The 22211-nt window shown below is 33.1% G+C and overlaps 1 protein-coding gene across 1 annotated transcript; it reads right to left on the bottom strand.

Annotated features, from left to right (window-relative positions):
- Positions 1–563: 563 nt before the first annotated feature.
- Positions 564–5735, bottom strand: LOC127848785 (annetocin receptor-like). The gene is made up of 3 exons (XM_052381393.1): positions 5585–5735; positions 1357–2351; positions 564–1020 (listed from the first exon to the last, which is right to left on the bottom strand). Exons 2-3 carry the CDS (start codon positions 2330–2332, stop codon positions 800–802), a joined length of 1197 nt encoding a protein of 398 aa, XP_052237353.1. The 5' UTR covers positions 2333–2351; positions 5585–5735; the 3' UTR covers positions 564–799.
- Between the last annotated feature and the right edge of the window lie 16476 nt (positions 5736–22211).

Raw genomic sequence — 22211 nt, 5'->3', positions numbered from 1 at the left:
CACGTGTCTGATATCAACATCCCAGACTCTCTGGGGAAATATTTGGCTAAAAAATAAACAATCACTTAAAAGCGTAAATCAAAGATCACCATTATGCTTCTAAATAAACATAGTTGGTAAAGCATTGCATGTGTGGTCGGTTGTATACGAATGTGGTTTCTATTAACTCGTACACGATTACAAATTTCGAAATAAAGATTTGCGGTCCTTCAAGGGGAAAATATCGAACGCATTCATAAATTGACTATATAACTTGTTTCTAGCTTGTGATTGTCTCATGGCCGAAACAATAATCGTTTTGTACGAACATTGATAACTAATAGTCTGATGCATGTTATACATGGTTTTGGCTTAACAACAAATACAGTTATTCTTATTTTATTCTGAATGCTCGACCATATTACCACGGTATACGGTTATACAATAATCACAAAATAAACACGTAGTACAATATTTTTGTTAGGTGAGTTAGACATATCCAAATGGTGATAAGTAACCACACAAATAAGTATTGTATCGGCAACATGTATATGTATCAACTAATGCCAACAGGTTAACATCGGTTTACTAAATGAATGGTAACTAACACAACTAAATGAATGGTACCTAACACAACTAAATGAATGGTACCTAACACAATACAAAGCTGACGTTCTTGAGAACAAAATGTGATTTTGTTTGCACATTCCAACTTTATTGTGTAACCGTCAGTTATTAGGCTACCATCAAAAGTTACCGCTTGAATGAACTATTTAATATACAATGATTGCGCTTTAACTAAAAGTATAAATCACCAATGTTATGTTCCACTCAATGATCGGGACTCTTTATGCATGTTACGCATGCGTAGGGTGTCGTTTCCGGCGTCTGTGACGTAAGTATTGGCCGTGGAAAGCCATGTTTTCGTAGAATTCATTGGTTGGCGCCTGTTACACAAACGACTGGAAAACGCCAGATATATCCAAGGATTAGTACATGAGTTCAGACTTGCCAGCAGTAAGGTTATAGCCATCACGTGGCCTGAAAGAAATGTTCTTGGTTATGGACAAAACATATGATTTAGCAGAATGTAGATAGACAAGCTATAATAATGTCTTTATTTTAATATGCTTAGATTAAGTGTATCCCTCCCCATCAAAGCATTTAAGTGCATATAAAGTGCATACAAATCGAACATTCAACATAAAGGTAGATGGTAGATAAAAGGAGAATTGTTATGTTGAATACACGGCTGCATTTATGCAATCGCCTGTTTAAATTTAACTTGTGTTGTATAGGTGCCTGTGATGAAAAGTATGAACAATCTAATACGTATGTTATAATCAGGTTCATCAGTACACACATATTAAAACTTACTTGTGTAATAAGGAGAGCTGATGTCGTATGCGGCCCACATCTGGGTTATGAAGAACGGTGCCCAACATACGATGAAGCAGGTCACGACTGCCAATGTCAATTTGACGGTCTTAATTTTAGACTTTGACAATTTCTTAGAATGTGCTCGGGGATTTAATACTTTATTTGTCCCTTGTAACTGACAACTCGTTCCATTTCGAAGCAAATGTTTCTTTTTGGGGTTACCACTGTGGTTTTCTTTGGCATTAACGCTAATCCACACTACAATACAAATTTTCGAATAGCAGGCTGTCAGAATCGTAAATGGAATTGCGTATACGGACAGGAAAATCCAGGTGACGTAGGTCTGCATTGGCCACAAATTTGTGCTATCAAAATTATCTCCACATATGTTGACGCCGTCGCTTTCTTTGTATGAGAAAATAAATAACTGTGGCGTCGCAAATATTGCCGAGATAAGCCAGGCAATACACGCCATAACATGCACTCGCCTTGATGTCCACGTTTGAGACATCAGCGGATGACAAATGGACATGTACCTGTCCACCGCCGTCATAATGAGTACGTACGTAGAACTATACATTGTTGCGACTTGCATGTACATCACGAGCTTACACAAGAAATTATTTCCGTCGAATCTATAGGTTATGTCCATCATCAACTGCGGTAGAACCTGGAAAAGGCCAACTGAAATGTCTGCCGCCGCAAGGTGGATAATAAACAGTTGCATCCTGCTTAGTTTTCGCTCCCTGTACATAAGAATTGCAATAACCAGCATGTTACCAAAAACCGCCATAAACAGAATACCAGCGAGAACGGCGATCTCGACTTTTGCAAGGGCCTCATCTCTTCCTGATGTGGCATTGGTTTTATTGTGAACATTGGAGATGTTATACATTTGTTCCACCAGAGTTGCTTCCGTCTGAGCACTTACATTTAACGACGTTGACATAGCGGCTGGATTTGTTTCATTCATTGCATCAGAAGGTTTAACTCTAAAAAAAATAATATTTAAGGTTAATAACTACATTCATTATAACAATAACTAGAGCTAAACAAATGCTACAATGTAATTGTAAGACATATATATCTAGACTTGTTCGCACAATTACAGGATAATTTGGCAGTTTATATTTTTCCGAAAATCTTGTTATGTAGCATACCATCGCCCAATATATTGGAATAATAGAAGTAAACACAAACAAGATATGTAAACCTAGCCGTAAATTGTTTCTTAATCATTATTTGCGCCATAAATGACTAGTTTATGCTCCTGAAATAGTATGGATACATACTGACAATCGGACTATTCACTTTCTAATGAAAATGTGTATAAATGAATTGTCTTTTTACATCTACAGTTTACCTAGTGTTGTCATGTTATTTTAATTTTACGACATCTATTCTGGTATTAAGTATTCGTTTGCATGACATGTCCAGGCCGTCTCGCATGTTTTGTTATTTAACTGAATTGTCTCATGACATACAGTTTTTTGTTTTTCCCATGTCAATGTCAGACTTTTTTGTTAATGACAAAAACAGTCTGTCATCAATTAAACGGATGTCCAACATAGTGTATCGTATGCTACGCCACTATTCATTCGTTTATTAACGAAGTTCTATTGTTTGGTGATGTGTGTTTGTTCCTGACATTTTAATAAAACACTTGTGTTGACATAAACTTCGACGTACAGTGTATTAATAAAATACACATATACATGGTAAAAAAGGAAATTATACATATGAGTCGCGTTCTGAGAAAACTGGGCATAATGCATGCGCGTAAAGTGTCGTCCCAGATTAGCCTGTGCAGTCCGCACAGGCTAATCATGGACGACACTTTCCGACTAAACAAGATTTTCGGTAAGAAGGAACTTCCTTTAAATAAAAAATACCATAAAAGCGGAAAGTGTCGCCCCGGATTAGCCTATGTGGACTGCACAGTTTAATTTGGGACGAAACTTTACTCACATGCATTAAGCCCAATTTTCTCAGAACAAGACACATATATGAATAAACGCTTTGATAACTCTGTGAAACCCATAACGCCTGTGTGGTATTTTGATCGTTTTTAAACCATTACAAAATATCTTAAATGCAAAACGGACCTATGATGCATATATGGCACATATATTATTCTGTAGCAGTTACATCCTTAAGTTGCAAAAGCAACATTAAAGTAGTTCAGCTTTTTATTGGAACTTACCAGTAAAAACTATTTTATGATTCAAATTAAGTATAATGATAATTGCTGCAATGACTTTAGGTAAAATACGTATAAGAGCTAACGATATATTTAGTTGTTGAAAGAAAAATACTTATCCAAGGATCAAAGATAATACTTTTATCCTGTCACATGCCTTTAAATCAGCCCGATAACCAGGTAACCTAATATCCCAAAAGATATTAAGCTAGATGACCACGTGACCTCGAATATCCGTCAGTTGCTATCCGCACAAGCGCATGCATTTACTGTTAATAAAATATATATTTTTTTCTATTAATAAAATACCAAATACATGTAAATACATTATTATTTAAACAGCATAATTTCGTCTTTGTGTATTGAATTAATTACGAGTTACTCGATTTCTGTGTGTTTTAACAAGATGGAAGCTAGCCTAAGCGCTTTGCCTGACGTGACGTCACAATGTTTTTTTCGCGCGTGATGTTTACCATATTACATATTTAAACACAAAATACTCAAAAACTAGATATTTTAGAAACATTTCAACGAATGTTGTAAATGTGACAGGATAAATAGAATAATAGGTTGGTGACGTAGATGGAGAATGGTTATCTAGCTCGTCGGAGGATCTTATCGGGTTCGCCTTCGGCTTATCCGGTAAATTCCTCCGACTTGCCAGATAACCTTTCTCCATCCACGTCACCAACCTATCATTCTCTATGTATGAACAATAATAAGACAGATTCCACAAGGAACAGTATATATCATATTCGCCGTTTTTGCTTTAAGAAAACGTTACAATTTAATAACCAATTATAACTATGTAAGTATTCAATTCCGTGTGTTTTTTTAAATATTAAATGTTATATAAGGTTCATATATATATATATACTTTTTGTACGGCATTGTGTTACTAGAACGTTTAAAATTGCGCAGTTGATTTTGTTCAGTTGGTGTCCATGTTGTTTCATCTATATTTAACATTAACAGTTATATTTCTTTTTAAGATAAGTTAGTTATACAAACAGTATGTGGATTTTATGTGTCGCAGTTTTTTCGATTGAACGAAAAATAACCATTCTCGCAAACAATTGTATTGACGACTTAGTTTTGAAATACGGAAGACTATTGTAATTATCATGAGTATGAATATCAATTGATTTTAACCAAACATTATCTTTAACATACTGAAACTTACCTTCTATATTAGACAGTTTACCCCCAAAAGCCTATTTTTCACATAACATATCACATATTCGTAATGACTGTATAAAAATAATTGTAAATTTCCTTGAATTCATGTTCGCATTGCACGCTACATAATAAATGTTAGTTTAAGATCATTAAGTTGTCAACAAGTTCAACACATAAGTAGAGCTTTATGTTTAAAACGTTTATTCCGGCTTTCAGCCATGCATGGATTGTTAACTTTGCTAGTTTACAAAAAACTTCAGTCACTTTGATAAACTTTTGGCATGTCCCGAAACAAAGACGTTATTTAGACAATTTAATGATTATAAACCACCAGTATAATCAGATAATTAAATCAAATACTGAACATGTTTATAACTTTTGAACATGTATAATAATACTGTACATAATCAATTTATATGCAACGGGAATCCATATAGATAAACGAACATGTTTACATAAAAACTGTATATATATCGAGAATAAAATCACACGTTAAATATATATAAAATGTTTAAAAAAATGAGTATATTTATTCTGCGTTATTAAATGATATCTGTATTATGGCATGACTTTAGCTTTTTTCTTGCGATAAATTATAACGAAAGTAGTGCATATGTTCGAAATAAAAAAAATGTTTCAGTCGTTCTTTCATTGCTTTGTAACGCAATAAATAGTTAAGCATGCATACTTTATCTCACAGTATGAAGTTACGAAACAATTGTATTATTGATATTGCCATTTTGCTATGGTTCCATTAACAATTCGAAACGATTATACGATTTGAAGACACACTCTATTACGCTCCAGTATGCAAACGGTCCATCCAATCACTAAACAAACTGTTACCACAATTCCAACAGGACCCTTTCTTCAAAGGTAATGCACGAAAGTCCAATCAGTTTGAAACAACGGAAGGGCAAAGCCGTGTGTCTGGCAAAACCCACTAAGTTATGACTACCTCTACTTTCATACGTCAAACTCACTTGAAGTATATCCCTGGACCGACAACACATAATTCCGTCTTTCTCTCGAGTTGGAGCGCTCTCAATCTAACAGCACCAATCGGTTTTATTGGGAAAAGCTTCTGGCTAGAGCGCCCATTCGATGCTGGGTTTTATATAGCCAACGCAAAACCAATTTTACTATATGAACATCAAATAAATTATAGAAAAAGGAGCCTTATTCGTACAAATACTACTGCTACTTCCAATATAATTACTACTTAATTAGGCACGAATGATTGCAAAGATTAACATGTCATTGTTGATTAAACGACTATTTAATAGACAAACATTGCGTTGTGTATTCCTTGTTTGTTTCTATTAACAAACAGGCAGGTTAATCGCAAACTACGTCTAACTCTTGAATAGTCGCAACGATAAACAGTCAAATCAATCAGACCTCTATGTTGTAACCATTGTTTGGTATTAATTATGAAAATGTACTTGTATTGATTACACAATACATTGGCCTAACTTTATTTATAAATTGATGTGTTATTGCATAGGTGCGGGATTCAGAACTGCATTTAACCAGGCAATTCAGATCAATATAATTGTTTTTAAATATAAATTATTATGTTCATGTATACAACCATATTTGTATCTTTATCATATTATTATATGTTTATCGTTTTCATTATCGGAAGAAGAAAACGTGTATAGTTCTAACAAGCATAGTCATAACAAATGTCAACCGCTGGATAAAATAGTTCACTGTATTTGAGTACAGCGCCTGTTTATCTCACGCTGAATTATTTCGTCATTTTCCTCGTTCTGAAGCAACAGTTTGGTTACTTACTTGCAGTTCATTCATATTATCACTGCCTAAGATGTTGTATTCTTAATTATTTCATAAATAAACTGTCTTTAAGACTTTACATCAAATTTATTTAGACGTAACAGATCGATGACCCGAACATGTGAATGTTGCTCACAACACGTAAACAAAAAAATGACCATACTTAAACCGCTTGCAAAATTTCCATAAGAAACACTATCTATAGTTATTTGTATCTCTACCGCTAATAATGTTTGACTCCTTATATTGTAAATGTTCCAAAACGTCACATTATACCAAGTCAACCTTATTCTTGCCAACATAAGTTTAATGCCATGTGTTATCTTATACCTCAGTGCAGTAGTTTTCAGATCAATACTAATTGTGATGACGGTGTTGTAACACATTGTAACCTATGAGATAACACTTTGGAACTCAAAACCTCTATGGGTTACTTAGATGTTATGTGCTCACTAATATGATATTTTAAGTAACACTGTTTAAAGGTCACACTCATTCAGGTTCACTTGAGTTTCATCGTCTAACTTGATTTGTCTCTCATGGTGACAAGTTCTAAAATTATATGTGACGTAACCTTTAGGAGATTTATTTATCACTCATGAGACAAACAGAGCTTTTTTCAATATTATAGTCTCCAAGCTTCACGTTGTACACAAGTATCAAAACACAGAGATCATATATATAAATATATATATATATACATTGTCAGATAATGTGTAGCTTATAAGGAGGAAGGAAATATAGGGATGATAAAAGAAAGTTTTTCGCAAACACATTTGAACAAGATATGTGTTCGTCAGAAACACAATGCCCCCTGTTGCGCCGCTTTGAAATATATTTAATTTTTTTACCTTTGACCTTGAAGGATGACCTTGACCTTGAACTTCCACCACTCAAAATGTGCAGCTTCATAAGAACGCCACTTTGAAAAACAAATACTGGTTTGACCTTTGACCTTGAAGTATGACTTTGACCTTCAACTTCTATCACTCAAAATGTGCAGCTTCGTGAGATACACATGCATGCCAAATATCAAGTTGCTATCTTCAATATTGAAAAAAGGTATGACCAATGTTAAAGTTTTCGGACGGACAGACGCCATATATTTGACATTTGACCTTGAAGGATGACCCTGACCTTCACTCTTTACCACTCAAAATGTTCAGCTCTATGAGATACACATGCACGCCAAATATCAAGTTGCTAGCTTCAATAGTGAAAAAGTTATGGCCAATGTTAAAGTTTTTGGACTGACGGACAGACGCCATATATTAAACATTTGACCTTGAAGGATGACCTTGACCTTGAACTTCCACCACTCAAATGTGCAGCTTCATAAGAACGCCACTTTGAAAAACACATACTGTTTTGACCTTTGACCTTGAAGGATGACTTTGACCTTGAACTTCTACCACTCAAAATGTTCAGCTTTATGAGATACACATGCATGCCAAATATCAAGTTGCTATCTTCAATATTGAAAAAGTTATGGCCAATGTTAAAGTTTTCGGACGGACAGACGCCATATATTTGACATTTGACCTTGAAGGATGACCCTGACCTTCACCTTTTAACACTCAAAATGTTTAGCTCTATGAGATACACATGCATACCAAATATCATGTTGCTATATTCAAAAGTGAAAAGGTTATGGCCAATGTTAAAGTTTTTGGACTGATGGACAGACGCCATATTTTATAAATTTGACCTTGAAGGACGACCTTGGCCTTTACCTTTCACCACTCAAATGTGCAGCTCCGTGAGATGCATATGCAGGCCAATTATCAAGTTTCAGTAATGCAAATGTTATGGCCAACGTTAAAGTTTTTTTCCGACGGACTGAAATACACACATACTGACATACTGACGGACAGTTCAACTGCTATATGCCACCCAACCGGGGCATAAAAATAGATACAAACAAATGATTAAAAAGCGCACAAAAAGTTAGCCCCAAATTGTATTTGTTGTATTGTATATAAGCTAAAAACGGTTGAAAATGTTCTCTAAATGTATTCAAAAAAATGTTTTGCTTATAACAATCATTACTTCAATTCTGAGTCTACAAACAACTGTCAGTTTATGTGGCGTGTATAAAAACGCAATATCCATATAAGATACCGATGCGTCCACAAGCCAAATAACTTAAAAAAAATAAATACATCAAATATTTGAATGTTTCATTTGTAATGTTCGATTTTTAATTAATGGTGGCAATGAAGATGTATATATATATTTTTATTATTACATTATTGAATTAATGGTAATACATTTTACTGTAAAACATGATGATACACTCCTACAAATCAAGCCTATTGTGAGGTTTTGAAATCTTACGTCGAAGTTCAGTACAGTCGGACATTGTTGTATAATTATATTGTCCCATTCACCTTGTTGTATCCTTTTGCTTAATTGTTCAGAATTTTGAATTGTTAAATTTAATTAAGTTTAATATACAGTGTGTACCGTTTTATATTGTAAAAATATTGGGCATATATATATGTTATTTAACTATAAATTTTAAATTGAAATATATTTAAAACTTTGGCTAATTACAAAGGAATTGTTTTCATAAAAAAAGCTACACTATTGTTTTTTTTTGGGGCACTAAAATAAACAAATTAAAATGTGTTAGTGTTATGATTTAAGTGTGGTCATTAATATCATCAGATGAGTGTTATATCTCAAAGTCATAATAAATCAAAGAAAAACTGATTATGTATATTGTATAGGGGGTCTAATGGAAATAAATCTACTTATAAATAAAGTTCTTTCCAATTTATGGAATTCCAAACAAGGACGCTCACTTCAGATGTTACAACAACATAAACATTTACATGTTTGTGTTGCATAATAAGGTATTTCACAAATCTCGTTATTTAAAAAATTTTTTTTTGATAATTCTGTTCAAGAGAAATTTCACGTAAAGTCGAAAAGTTTCGATAAATAAAAGGTACGAACAATAAAGGCGCCTCCTATCTCAATAAGTGATTATTGTTGTTTTCAGAAACAGTGTTCCCGCCATAGCAAACAATGTCTTACATAGCATTCAACTGCGTTTCAAGAAATGAATCACTCCTTTAAAATTCGGTAACACAAACGTGTTAAAATCGTGTTTGCAAACTGTCTAGATACAATAAGCGTCGCGAGTAATATTCACGGAAATAAGACACCTGAAGCATACAAAGCCAAAGTCAAAGCATTTGCTTGACGAATTTTGTAGTCGTTTAATGACTTTTATAACATAACACTTAAAATACGATGCATCATTTTGTGTGTGTGTGTAGGGGGGGGGGGGGAAACTCTTTGCAATTGATATTAAACTATTGATTGAATGAGTATGATTCCATCAATCAGTTTCAATGTAGCAGTCCGATAACCAAAACATAATATGTGTACATTGAGAACCAGATTAATATAGAAATCGAATGAATTGATAGAATATGAAATTTGTTCTCGCTACTATCGCATACTTAAGCGGGTTGACAAAGTTTTCGTTATTATTAATGCATGTATCAGCAGACCGATACCGACTTATATTTAGTTTCCAAACTAATAGTAAACTTGTGGACATAAATAGTAACTGTGTAATGTGTAATCACCCTATTGATATATCAATTAAACTTGTAATTCTGACGATCATCGTTTTTATCATAAAAAAGCGTACACTAAACGAGTATCCATTTCCGGAAAACATAATTAGATGAATATACATTTATTTATTAATACTTACATTAAGGAAAGCCCAAATTGAAGTAAAGAATACACGCATAAGTGCCAGCTGTGAAATATCTGCTTGATCGTTCTGCACACGTCAACTACAAAAAAGCGTTTTTTTTCTTTTATTAAGACTGAACATATATATCTTGTTAGCAAAAACGGCATTTTTTTATATTTTCAACTGGTGTGTCAAGTTAATTATGAATAACTGTTTACACTATATTAATTTAGTTATTACATGTAACAGTACATTAGAACATATAATCCATGCAATACAAATATACATACTATTTAAGTCTAAATATACTATACAGGTAGAAGTATTTATTGCTTAAAACATAAAGACTTCAAAAAACAATATGACAGAATTCAGAAACAAGCATGTGGCTTATTATATGCTTTTTTGGTCTTCTGACAGTTGGTAATGCTGCTGATATGGTGTAAATTGACCAAACGTGTATAAACAACGTAAAGAAGTGACACAACTACGAACAATATAGAACAGTGATAGGTATTAGTATACCATTTAGACATAAAAAAATAAACGTTATAATACAACTATTATAACAGAGTATTTTAGACATTAAAAGCTAATAAATTGAGTAGGATAGGGAATGAAGTGAAAGAGTATAGTTTTAAAATAAGAGAAGTTGCGGTAAGAAACAAACAGCAGTTGTGGGACGAGGAATCGTAAGCAGAATATGGTTTGTTCCTGAGAGGTAGGTTTAGAATGTATGACCATCTCGGATCAAAGACTGAACATGCTTGAATATGAATGAATTAACATTAAATGGTCCGTCTTTAACACCGGACAGAAGTATTTGCAAAGTTATGGTATACAAACATGACATATTGTCAAAAAGGACAACTGCTTTTGTCAGTATGAATTTGACAATTAAAGCCAAATTATATCTATCTTCAATCTCACCATTTTGAAAATAGGGACTCTGTATAATGTTTGTAACGTACGAATTCTCATTGAATCTGCCACAATTCAACAAGCATGCAGAACATTAGACGTTTACTCTCCATCGTGGTAAATCTGTTGAATTATTGTTTCATCTTTGTTTAGATGTGCTTTGAAAGCAGAGAAATAGAAATAGCCATTGTTACAAATTTCAGTAGATTGTACCATAATTGTATATTTGATGGTTGATCGTGACCAAATTTGTGATTTCCACTGAATTTTGCAAATATTGTTAGAATTTCGAAGAGAATAATCCGCTCTTTTACCCACGCTAGCGGGAATCGATGTACACAAAATATAGTGTCCGTTAATTATAATTGCTGCGTCCTGTTGAACATTTTAAATGTCAATTCGATTCGATTCTATCTTGTGTGGTAATGGTATCTCAGACTACATCGGCGCATTTAATAATTGATCTAATAAATGTACATCGATACAAAGTCCCGTAAACTTAACTAAAACGTTATCATGAGATTCGATATGCGCCTTGTATTGTTCTTGATTGATTCAATGTGGGCATGAAAGGAGCATGAATCAGAAACAATTAAGCCTAGATGTATCTGAGACGAAACCCTAACCATTTGGCAGTCGTTGAGAAAAAGAGGCGTCTGTATTGAGTGGTTGATTTTTCTTGATATTACTAGGGATTCGATTTTGGATTGATTCAAGGTATCTAACCACTGATTATCTGAGAATCATATTTTTGTTTAAGAACAAAGTAAAGACGATTAGCCGTGTCAACCGGGCTGTCGACTTAAAGATATGTATACAGCGCGTTATCGTCTGCATATAGGCGAATCGGACAGTTATAATATCGTGCATAGTAATTTAGGTACATTAAGAAGGAAGGCACCCCCCCCCCCTAGAAAGACCCTTGCGGAACACTACACTAGCATTTTCTGGAAATGTGTCAGATTGGTAGCTGGAGATAACAACAAACTGTACCCCACTCGTATGTAGCATGTTAACCAAGATAACCCAGCATTTCACAAGATGCCACTGAGTCTGAGCTTGTGAATAAGCCCATCGTTCAATACTCTATCAAATTGCATAGAAATTACATAAATTACGCATCTAACTTCTTTACCGTAATCAAGGGCTTTACAAAAGGAGTGATTCACTGAGACTAATAGGTTGACAGTGGAATCTGTTGGTATGAAATCTGATTACAATTGGCTTATACAGTTGGAAGCCCTCAAATTGTTAAATATATATTATGGAAAAAAATCTTTATTTAAATCGCTTGAGAGGGAGATTGGTCTTTAGGTTCCAACATCCTGAGGATCGTTCTTTGTGTGAAGTGCACAAGCAGTGGCTTCTTACTATCTCCATGAGACCCTGCCAGTACCTATGGAAAAATGATAAGATTTTGAAGTTGACCTGCAATCGCAGATGCAATTTGTTTAAAAACTTCATTATTCATTCAGTCCTGTCCTGACGTCTATCTCGTTTTCATAACAATTCAGCTTAAGACGGGAAATGATAAGATCTTCAAAGAGGGGGTACTCTGACACCTGAAAATTAAGTTCATAGCCGTTTTATAGAAACCTTTTTTGCCTGTATGTAATGTTTTTTTCTTGTACACTGTTTGACATTCGCAATTCATGTAATTCTGAGAACAAACACAAATAATGTATATATCACCTTTTTTTAAATGTTGACTGCTAGTCGTGTGCATTGACCGTGCTATCATCGAACAGAACATGTTTTATATTTTGACTATTACAACGTACAGCGTCAGTAGAACACAACTAACACACAACTTTTAAGAAAATATATTTCACGCTTATCATATAATTCACGTACATACCGTATACATTTCAGTACATACGGCATACCTGGTATTTAGTATAAAAAATTGAACTTTTAATTTTGTATTACCTATACATCAGAGTGTTAAAGTATGTTTCTTTGTTTTTCGAGGAAAAGCTTACATATAACAATTATTTTGTTCATTAAATGTATATTAAAATCAGACATTTTAAATAATTTTGACATGTTTTTAATGTAATGAATGTCCAACATGTCCACATTTTTTTATGATATCCTTCTGCAATACCATGCACATTGCAAATTAAAATCCGACGAAACTCACAGATGTTCTGTTGTCTACAAACATCTAAGGAAAACAGTAATACAAATGTCACTGCAATTTATTCCCTTAACAATATATCAATTAAAACAGAACATGCAAATAATTGCGTTGTTTAAAACATGTTAATTTTTAGAAGAAGCTTAACAGTGTTTTATTTATTATATGAGAATTCCGAACAAATTAAAACTATTCATGTACAAAGAACAAGGGAGTGTGTTAGACTTGTGTCGACATGTCTGTCTTGCCAAATTGAATGTCTGCGTTAACAGATAACACACACCGACTTATGCTTCTACGTATTTATTATAACTATCCCCCGCAAAAGGCGTTGTCAGTTCGTCCGTCTGTCCGTCTGTCATTCCTACCGCCAGTCAGACCGATGGCCACAACAAATTGTTTGCGGGGGATATCAATTCAACGAATTTGCTTCGTATTTGTTGTATTGGGGTTATTTGGAAATGACAACACTTATTGTGAACGTTTGGAACATGGTTTATTGTCTCCTCTATATCCCAGTACACACGTATATATATATATATTAAGAAGAGATGAACACACAATTAATTACATGTGTAACCGACATATTTGGTACTTTGAAATAAAGACAAGGATGCAAACTTGCTGATTGAAGTATTCATCTATCCTGTATTCAGGCCAACATCTGAAAATTTAAATTCACTTTAATATGGTTAATACAAATATTATTAAGTAAAAATTGTTGTTAATACAAACTTAAATTGATTGACAAATAATATAATATTATGTATACATTATTATATAGAAAGAATAAACTAATACAGAACGAAATAGCGTCATAAAACCTAGCACAATCTCTACAGTGTAAATGAACTAGACAAACGTCGCATAAGGTCCTTTTTAGAATATCTTTTCATTCGCCTTTATTGACATACGGAGGTCAAAGCCAGACCAAATATTTTGTTTTACTTGTCATCTCTCTTGTATGTTATCATTAAACAAAGTAAACAGAATCAATTGGAACGAAAACCAAATTAATGAGCTCTGGTGCCAACAAATCGTTTTCAATGATGATATATCATTCTGTATGACATACCGCTAGTGTAAATGTCAGATAAACAACGGGTGACTTTTGATATAGACATATTTCCAAAGTTTCGGTAATAAAACTGGTAGGAAAATTTGATATTTGTTCGTGACAGTGGTGTATGAAATTTGCTTCTTATACTCCGACGATATTTATACGGAAAGTTTATTAAACTAGTGTACTGTTTTTAGTAAACGTTTGGCAAACACTGTTACGACGAGTTGTAATTTGTCAGGTTCCTAATATTTATCAAAGCGCTGAAGGTACTGAAGTTGCTCGCTATTGCATAATTTAAGACGCAGCTGATTTTTTAAAATAAATCGCAAAATTTAAATCAACATAAGTCATGCACATTTATAAAGAATTTATCTTACAGCAAGGATCAAGATATGTGTGCACTTTTTATCATCCTATTTATTTGATAGAAATAACTTTAACAAAATAACGACAACATGGCCCTTTTTGACGTTCAGAAAGCATAGAAATAATGATGAAAATGGTAATGAGAACTAAATATAAAGACAATTTGCAATCCCCACCATATTAAATTAATATTGTTGGAATATCGAATACCTATTTTATTAAGAATATTATTTCCTTATGGAAATTCTGTGTACACACATTTTGATTTTTGACATCATATACAAATTATAAATATACAATAAGAAAATTGATGAAAATAAATAAATAACTAAACTTGCGAGCAATACTTTTTACTCACGAATTTGGTAGTCATAAAGACAGCCCTGTTGACCTGTACTTTGCTGTTTATGCATTACTTGATACCCCAGCAGTTCACACGGTGACAACAACACTGGCCTAAACATGGGTATAGAGAACTTATGCGCTTTCTTTTCAGCGTAGCTGTTTCATTCAGCTTTTCACCTTAAAATGACTTTTATGTAACGCCAGCAGACACGCATGAATATATTGGAATATTTTATATGCTGATTCGAGATAATACATCTTGACTTTGGCTACAGCACGTGTCTGTGCACAGCGCAAATGATGTATCACTATTCAGTGTAAGGAATTCCGGACTACTCTCTGTACGTTCAAACGACACAAATTGTGGCCCAGTTACAAGCGTTAAAATCCTTCTCGCAGAATTTCAGGGTCAGTACTCGTTCACTTAATCGTCCGAGGAATATATAATTAACTATCGATAAACACATTTTTGCTTTCAAGATGAGAAAAGAAAATAGTCAAGTGTCACGATAAGAGGAATATCGTTTAATTATCCAACCACAAATGTTTGCCGTACTCAGTCAGCACGTCAGGATATCGTTCCTACACGCCTGGATAGACTTCAATTATTTACAAGTTTGCTATTTTGTTTTCAATTTTGTATCTGAAAGCATTGTGCTAACATGAGTTATTTACAATTCGCAATGCATTTTTTAATGACCCTTGTCATGCGAAAATGGGTTTTATTTAATACGCGCCCATCATATGTATAGCCCACTTAGCCTGTGCATTTCTCAGTCTCGTCAGGAGATACAAAATATGACCAAATCACATAGGGTGATTTTACAGCGATCAACATATCTTCTAACCAAACTGCACAGGTTGTGCTTAAGACACGCTGGCCGAAACGCATACGATCCATTTTCGCATGACGCGGCAATGAAACTGTGATTTAAATGTGTCGAAAGAAAAAACTGCGAGTAAATCAAAGTTCGATGGTGAAGAAATACACTCATAATAAGGCAAACATTATGCCATTGTGAGGAAACATACGATGTGCACTCCCGTAGTATAATTTTATCTACTTGCACTAATGTGTGGTACTCCCTAAGTATAATTTGTATTTACTTACACTAATGTGTGGTTTGACAATGCCAATAGGCATTACATGCGGTGAAATTGCGCCTAGCAAGTTAACAAACACTAAACACTTTTGTTTTCAGTTTAATTATTTACAAACGTAAATTGCAAACCTTATTTCTAAGTCTAGCGATTATATATCATTTTTGTTGTTGCGTATTGTATACGTGTAGTAATTGGTGAACTTATGTTCAGCGTTTATTTATTGAGAACTGTGAATGTAAACACACTTTACCTTCTAATTTTACGTGGTTAGCACCTGTGAATACAAAAGATCGCCGCTTTCTGTTGAGAACAAAAGAATGTTTCCCAGGCATATCAAATTTTACCCCGCTGTATCAGCATGCACTATGCAAGAGGTTACACAGCATCCCGTTATACTTGTATATCAGTATCTATTTAAAGCCTCAGATTATGAATGAATGCGGTGGTTATCGTTCTCAGCGTAGTTAAGAGCAGGCCGACTTGCAACGCGTACTACTAGCCTTAGTTGTTCGCAAGCGAACAACTAAAAATGAACACGTATCTACTACATGTAGCTTATTTTTGACACAGGATATAATCAAACAATAATAATATGTCATCACTGTCACCCACCATGGTCGACTGAAAAACTGCCAATGAGTCTTATTGAGGTGACTTTATCCTTTATCTGAACCATAGTAGAAAAAAGGAACGATACTAGTATAACCATACGACTTGAAGAATGGCGTGTTAAACATTATTGATTAAAATGTAAATCTGCGTTTTAGTCTATTATCTGAAATGGCGTGTATTTCATTGAACACTAAATGCTTTAAAGAGACCGTCAACCACAAACGACGAAAAAAGAAAAGTTCTTAAATACCTTTTTTATATTGAATAAAATTTCCTTACTGGTATGTTTCATTACTTGAAAAAGTTGTTACGTTTTCATATTTTCAGTATATTCTGTAATAAAATTGTACTGGGTACAGGTACCAGATCAATATCAGTTAACTATAAATAACGCACGTAGATTGATCATCATCGTCACGTTGTAAACACATGAATGCAAATTGTGCATGCGAAGTGAATTGTATACATTATATAAATATATATGATAATCATTTTACTTTCGTTATTTATTGTGTGGATATCGTTATGTCACATCTTATCGTGATTACTTTTGATTTCACATCGCGAAATTTTATTACCCCATATACTGAAAATATGAACTTTTTTCAAGCTATATAATATACCAGTCGTGATATTTTAATCAATTTAAACTAATAATTGTAAAAAATACAGTATTTTACAACTTTCTTTTTTCGTCGTTTGTGGCTGACGGTCCCTTTAAATAAATAATTTGATTTTCATGTATGGACTTTTTCAGATGCGTCCGGTGTGAAACGATTATATACTGTAATGTTGATAGTCCCATGGCAAAACTAACTATCACGTGTTTAGAAACTTTGCAAAAAATCAATATCAATCTCTGAATTATTTTACCGATTGTAAAGCTTTAAAAAATAGCATATGTTCACTTTCCGTGTTTAATGTTGTAATATCGATACAATAGCAATCATGTTAATCACAAATTAATACTTAAACTATAATAACTGGAATAAAGCCAAAGCAGCTTGACGATTGTCTCCATGGAGATTCAATTTAACAAATTTTCAATTTTAGAAATGTGGTTGCTATGGTCACACATTTTAATAATCTTAAAACTAATACTTGTGTTGACCTTTGGGGATAACTTGTATATTGTCAACACTAACATTAATATAACTTGTGAAATTACAATTTTTCGTATCATCGTGTACACAAATTAATCTTGAGCAAATTTACGAGACCAGCCTTCAGAAACTTGCATTGCAGTGACGTCTATATGAAAACATTGTCTATACGATACGAGTAACCAAGCCAGCTCTTTATATAAAATAGAGATTATTAGCATTTATTGTTTTTACAAGCTGCACGTGTTAACGGAATTCATCTGCACAATTTAAGCGTTGATGATTTTGTATTGCTTTAGTTATGAAATAAACTTACAAACGTTATCATTTATATATAGCTAATAAAACTTCAGCTACGCTATACAGATATTCAATCAGTATACGTGTCTGTCCGCTTGTCACTTCATTATAGCAATTAACAATTTTTTCAATAATTAAGACATAATATGATAGGAGTTATACACAATAGCATATGTTAACTTAAAACGGTCACTGGAAAGCATTAATGGATTAAACTGGATGAAGGGTAACAAAACCACAATTATAGCCGCGTAAAGCAATTTGAATTAATTACGATTTGATTACTTAAAACACTCCATTGTAAGTAAAGACAAACTTTTTTACGTACGCTGAATAAATTAAAAATAATAGTTCAGGTATCTAATAAATCCCGTCATGTCAACCTGAATTAATTTGTTTAATGGTTCATAAAATGTATGTTATTCATACAGTTAAGGAAGAAAACAAAGTGCATATTAGACATACGTCAAACAATGTGAGTGCAACTGCGTAAGCTATGAACATGTGAATATAATATTTTCTGTCAAACACGGGCATTCAATTGCTAGTTTAAAATGGATAAACAAACATGAAGATTTTTCGTATTATATTTGTGCAATAACAATGCTCCTTGTCGACTTGTTCGAACACTTGCGTAAACGTGTCTATTTTAATATTTACGTGACTGTGCTATTTTTCTGAAATTTTGATATTTTATGTAAGCTTATGATTAACTCTAGATTTTAACCAATTCTAAGTCCTTTCCTTGAAAAGTATCTACATCTCATCAGTACAATACTGAAGTTTTATGAAATATCATTTTAAGACTAGAACCACTACTTGGTGTCTTTAGGGAAGATCTAAAGAACGATCCTACGGTGAGGATCGAATCCGTGACCTCCCGGTCGCAAGGCGGACACCATATCCATTACACCACAGCAACCTCAAATTTATCTTTAAGTAAATTGAAAAAAATAAATCGTGTTCAGAGTTATATATGCGCACATGTTCTTACTTAACTGAAAAGATGTGTCATGGTATTAGAAGATAAACATTTTGCCTTTAAATTATTTGCATAAATAATTTTATATTGGTAGTTTATATTGGTTATATTTAAGACTTGTTAAGCCCATAATTTTGTCTTCATGATTCGTATTGTAAAACTTGTATACATGAACATTTAAGCACCTTGTTGCATTTAAATGAATATTTGAATTCGATTTCAAATGTTATGTGTATGGGCTGATACTCAACTTAACAAAAGTAAGTTAAAGTATATCAACATGCAATCACCAACAGTCGCGACATGTCTCGGTAACACAACAAAGAAACGCACAGTCAAATGATTTAAAAAACAAGGTCAACACAATCGTATGATCGTGATTCTTAACATCGACGTGAATCAATTAATTATACACATTTAACATGGCACGTACGTCAATTATAGAAAAAAAGATCGCAACGAGGATTTCAAGTCAGACTCATGCTTAAAATAGTGTTAGATAGCATAGATAATTTGTATGCTCGCGAGTGTCAATGTGTTCAATACCACACATCACCCTCGGTAACACAACAAAGAAACGCACAAATGATTTAAGAAACAAGATCAACACAGTTGTATGATCCGTCAAACGCAATGTAGTTTGTAATAGGATTCTCAGAGGGATAACTCATATGTTATTGTGTGTTCTCATTTTGCTTTTGTCCAAAGGCAAGCGTAATCGATATGGAAATGCAAATAACTACACTTGTAATACACTTGACCTTAACACAAAGATTACAAGCTCCAATGTCTGGTTGGGTTTGTCAATACTTTCCTGAAAATGTACCAGTGTTCACCATGTTTTTAGAAGACTGATTAAACCCCAATTAATAATATCTAATTTACAGGTGAATAATTTTAGGATTGTATTAGATTAAAAGTCAGTATTGAGATTCTCAGTGGTGATAGGCATTTATGACCGTTAGTAGTATTTTGAATACTAACTGCAAGTAGTGTTACTTCTTGTTGATAGTAAAATAGTTATTTATAGACACATGCCATCAGATCTCTATTTAAGATTGATTTAATGTTTAAAATTAATATTCATTCGCGTGAGAAGTATCCATTCGTCACTATATGGAATGACAAAGGCGCCATCTGTATCATTAAATTGTAATCGTTTTCTCAACAGCAATGTCGTCGCCTAGGGAACGATATCTGGCCACGAAATACAAACTTGTTTAAATCATTCATTTCTCGTTGGAAAATGTCTGGCAAAACATTCCAAAAGAGGTTTTTGCGAATTTATTTAAACCCATCTTCGGTAAACACGCAGTATGTCATATTCACCCACCGCTAGCCTTCAGTAGAAACAGTCATATAAACGCTAACAACTAACTTTAATAGCCTGATATTTTATTATTTTTGTCATTTGATTACTTGAAATAAAAAAAGTTATTTGTGTACGTTAAGTATTATGTATACTCATTTAAAGTTCATTAAATTGTTATGTGTATGTGAATATTCTGAAATTGTAATTTAAATACAATTGTATAAACGAATGTACATCGACCATGAAAACACTTGAATATAGAATTCAGCCATTAGTCATCTGCTTTGATAAATGGTCATTGCATAATCTCGAAAGTGATTTACGAATAGTGCAAAAAAGCAGTTGTTAAATCTATTAATTTGAATGTCAACAGTGTGTCCATCTGAACTAAAATGTAATCATAGTAGCTCTTCTGGCGTTGCTATGGTACATGTATTAAAGAAACATGTTTGTAATGAAAACAACATTCGATTAGTAATTGTCATTGATGAATGGGATTGTATCATTACCTTAAACACATATCAGGTCCAGTCAGTCAGTTACTATATATATGCAATGTTGTCACTCAAAGCAATTAAACATAGTACTTATTTTTCTAAACATTAAATAAATTACTGTTTTTGGAAGAGTTAAGTTTTAAATTCAATCATTACATTATTGATAATTGTGTTTTTTAAATGAAATATCATCGATGTTCCTTTAAATAATACTTAAGATTCAATACAAACAATAAACACATATTATTATTATTTTATCATTGTTTTTATAATTATACCAACATTATAAAGCAATAAGGCTGCATAAACCTGTATTATTTGATACGGATAAATAAAGCAGTCTTTCGATTTAGTACTTACATGATCATCACATTTGAGAATTTCTCAAACACACCGATTTACTAAACGTTAATCGTATCTGATTGGATCGCATGTTTTAATGATTTTTTAAGTAAAAAATAAGTCTTTCTTTGCCTGGCTAACGATCCTTGCTAGAAATTTAGTGCGATAGCCATTTGTCCACTTAATATTATACAGTTTTTTGCATTTGGTCAGCATTATATTCTTTGCATTTGCATCAACGATGTCACTATCAACACCATCATCAGAATTGTGGCTTAACTGACACTTATCTTCACTTCAATAGCATGATCATGTAAGTACTAAATCGAAATGAATCAAATATGAGGTTTACACAATCAATGAAAAATACTCATTTCTGTTAACTATTATATGTTTTCTAGTATTACGTGATTGTATTTTGTTATAATGGTATTTTCTCCCCTCGGATTTAAACAACAACATAAGTTAACATTAACAACAATATTGTGAAGATTGAAAACAAATCTTTCCTCAACGCCCCGGTTTTCAAACCCCTTTTTAATATAAAAAACATATAATATTCAATTGACAGGATGTGTGCCTAGTTGTGTAACTTGCAAAGCATAAGTATTAGATGGCTACTTCTGAATTCATTTCATACAGGTTTGTTTAAATTGATTATGTTAGTTCTACAACACAAACACTACTTAACTGTACTACTCGACGTCTTACGTAATGTTTAACACATCGTGATTCTTACATCGACGTCAATCAATTAATTATACACATTTAACATGATACAAACGTCAATTATAGCAAATAAGATCGCAACGAGGATTTTAAGTCAGACTCATGCTTAAAATATTGTTAAATATCAAAGATAATTTGT

This window comes from Dreissena polymorpha, chromosome 10 (genome assembly GCF_020536995.1).
Source record: "Dreissena polymorpha isolate Duluth1 chromosome 10, UMN_Dpol_1.0, whole genome shotgun sequence".
In the NCBI taxonomy this organism is placed as follows: domain Eukaryota; kingdom Metazoa; phylum Mollusca; class Bivalvia; order Myida; family Dreissenidae; genus Dreissena; species Dreissena polymorpha.
The sequence above is the reverse complement of the archived record's forward strand: the minus strand, read 5'-3'. Positions and strand labels throughout refer to the sequence as shown.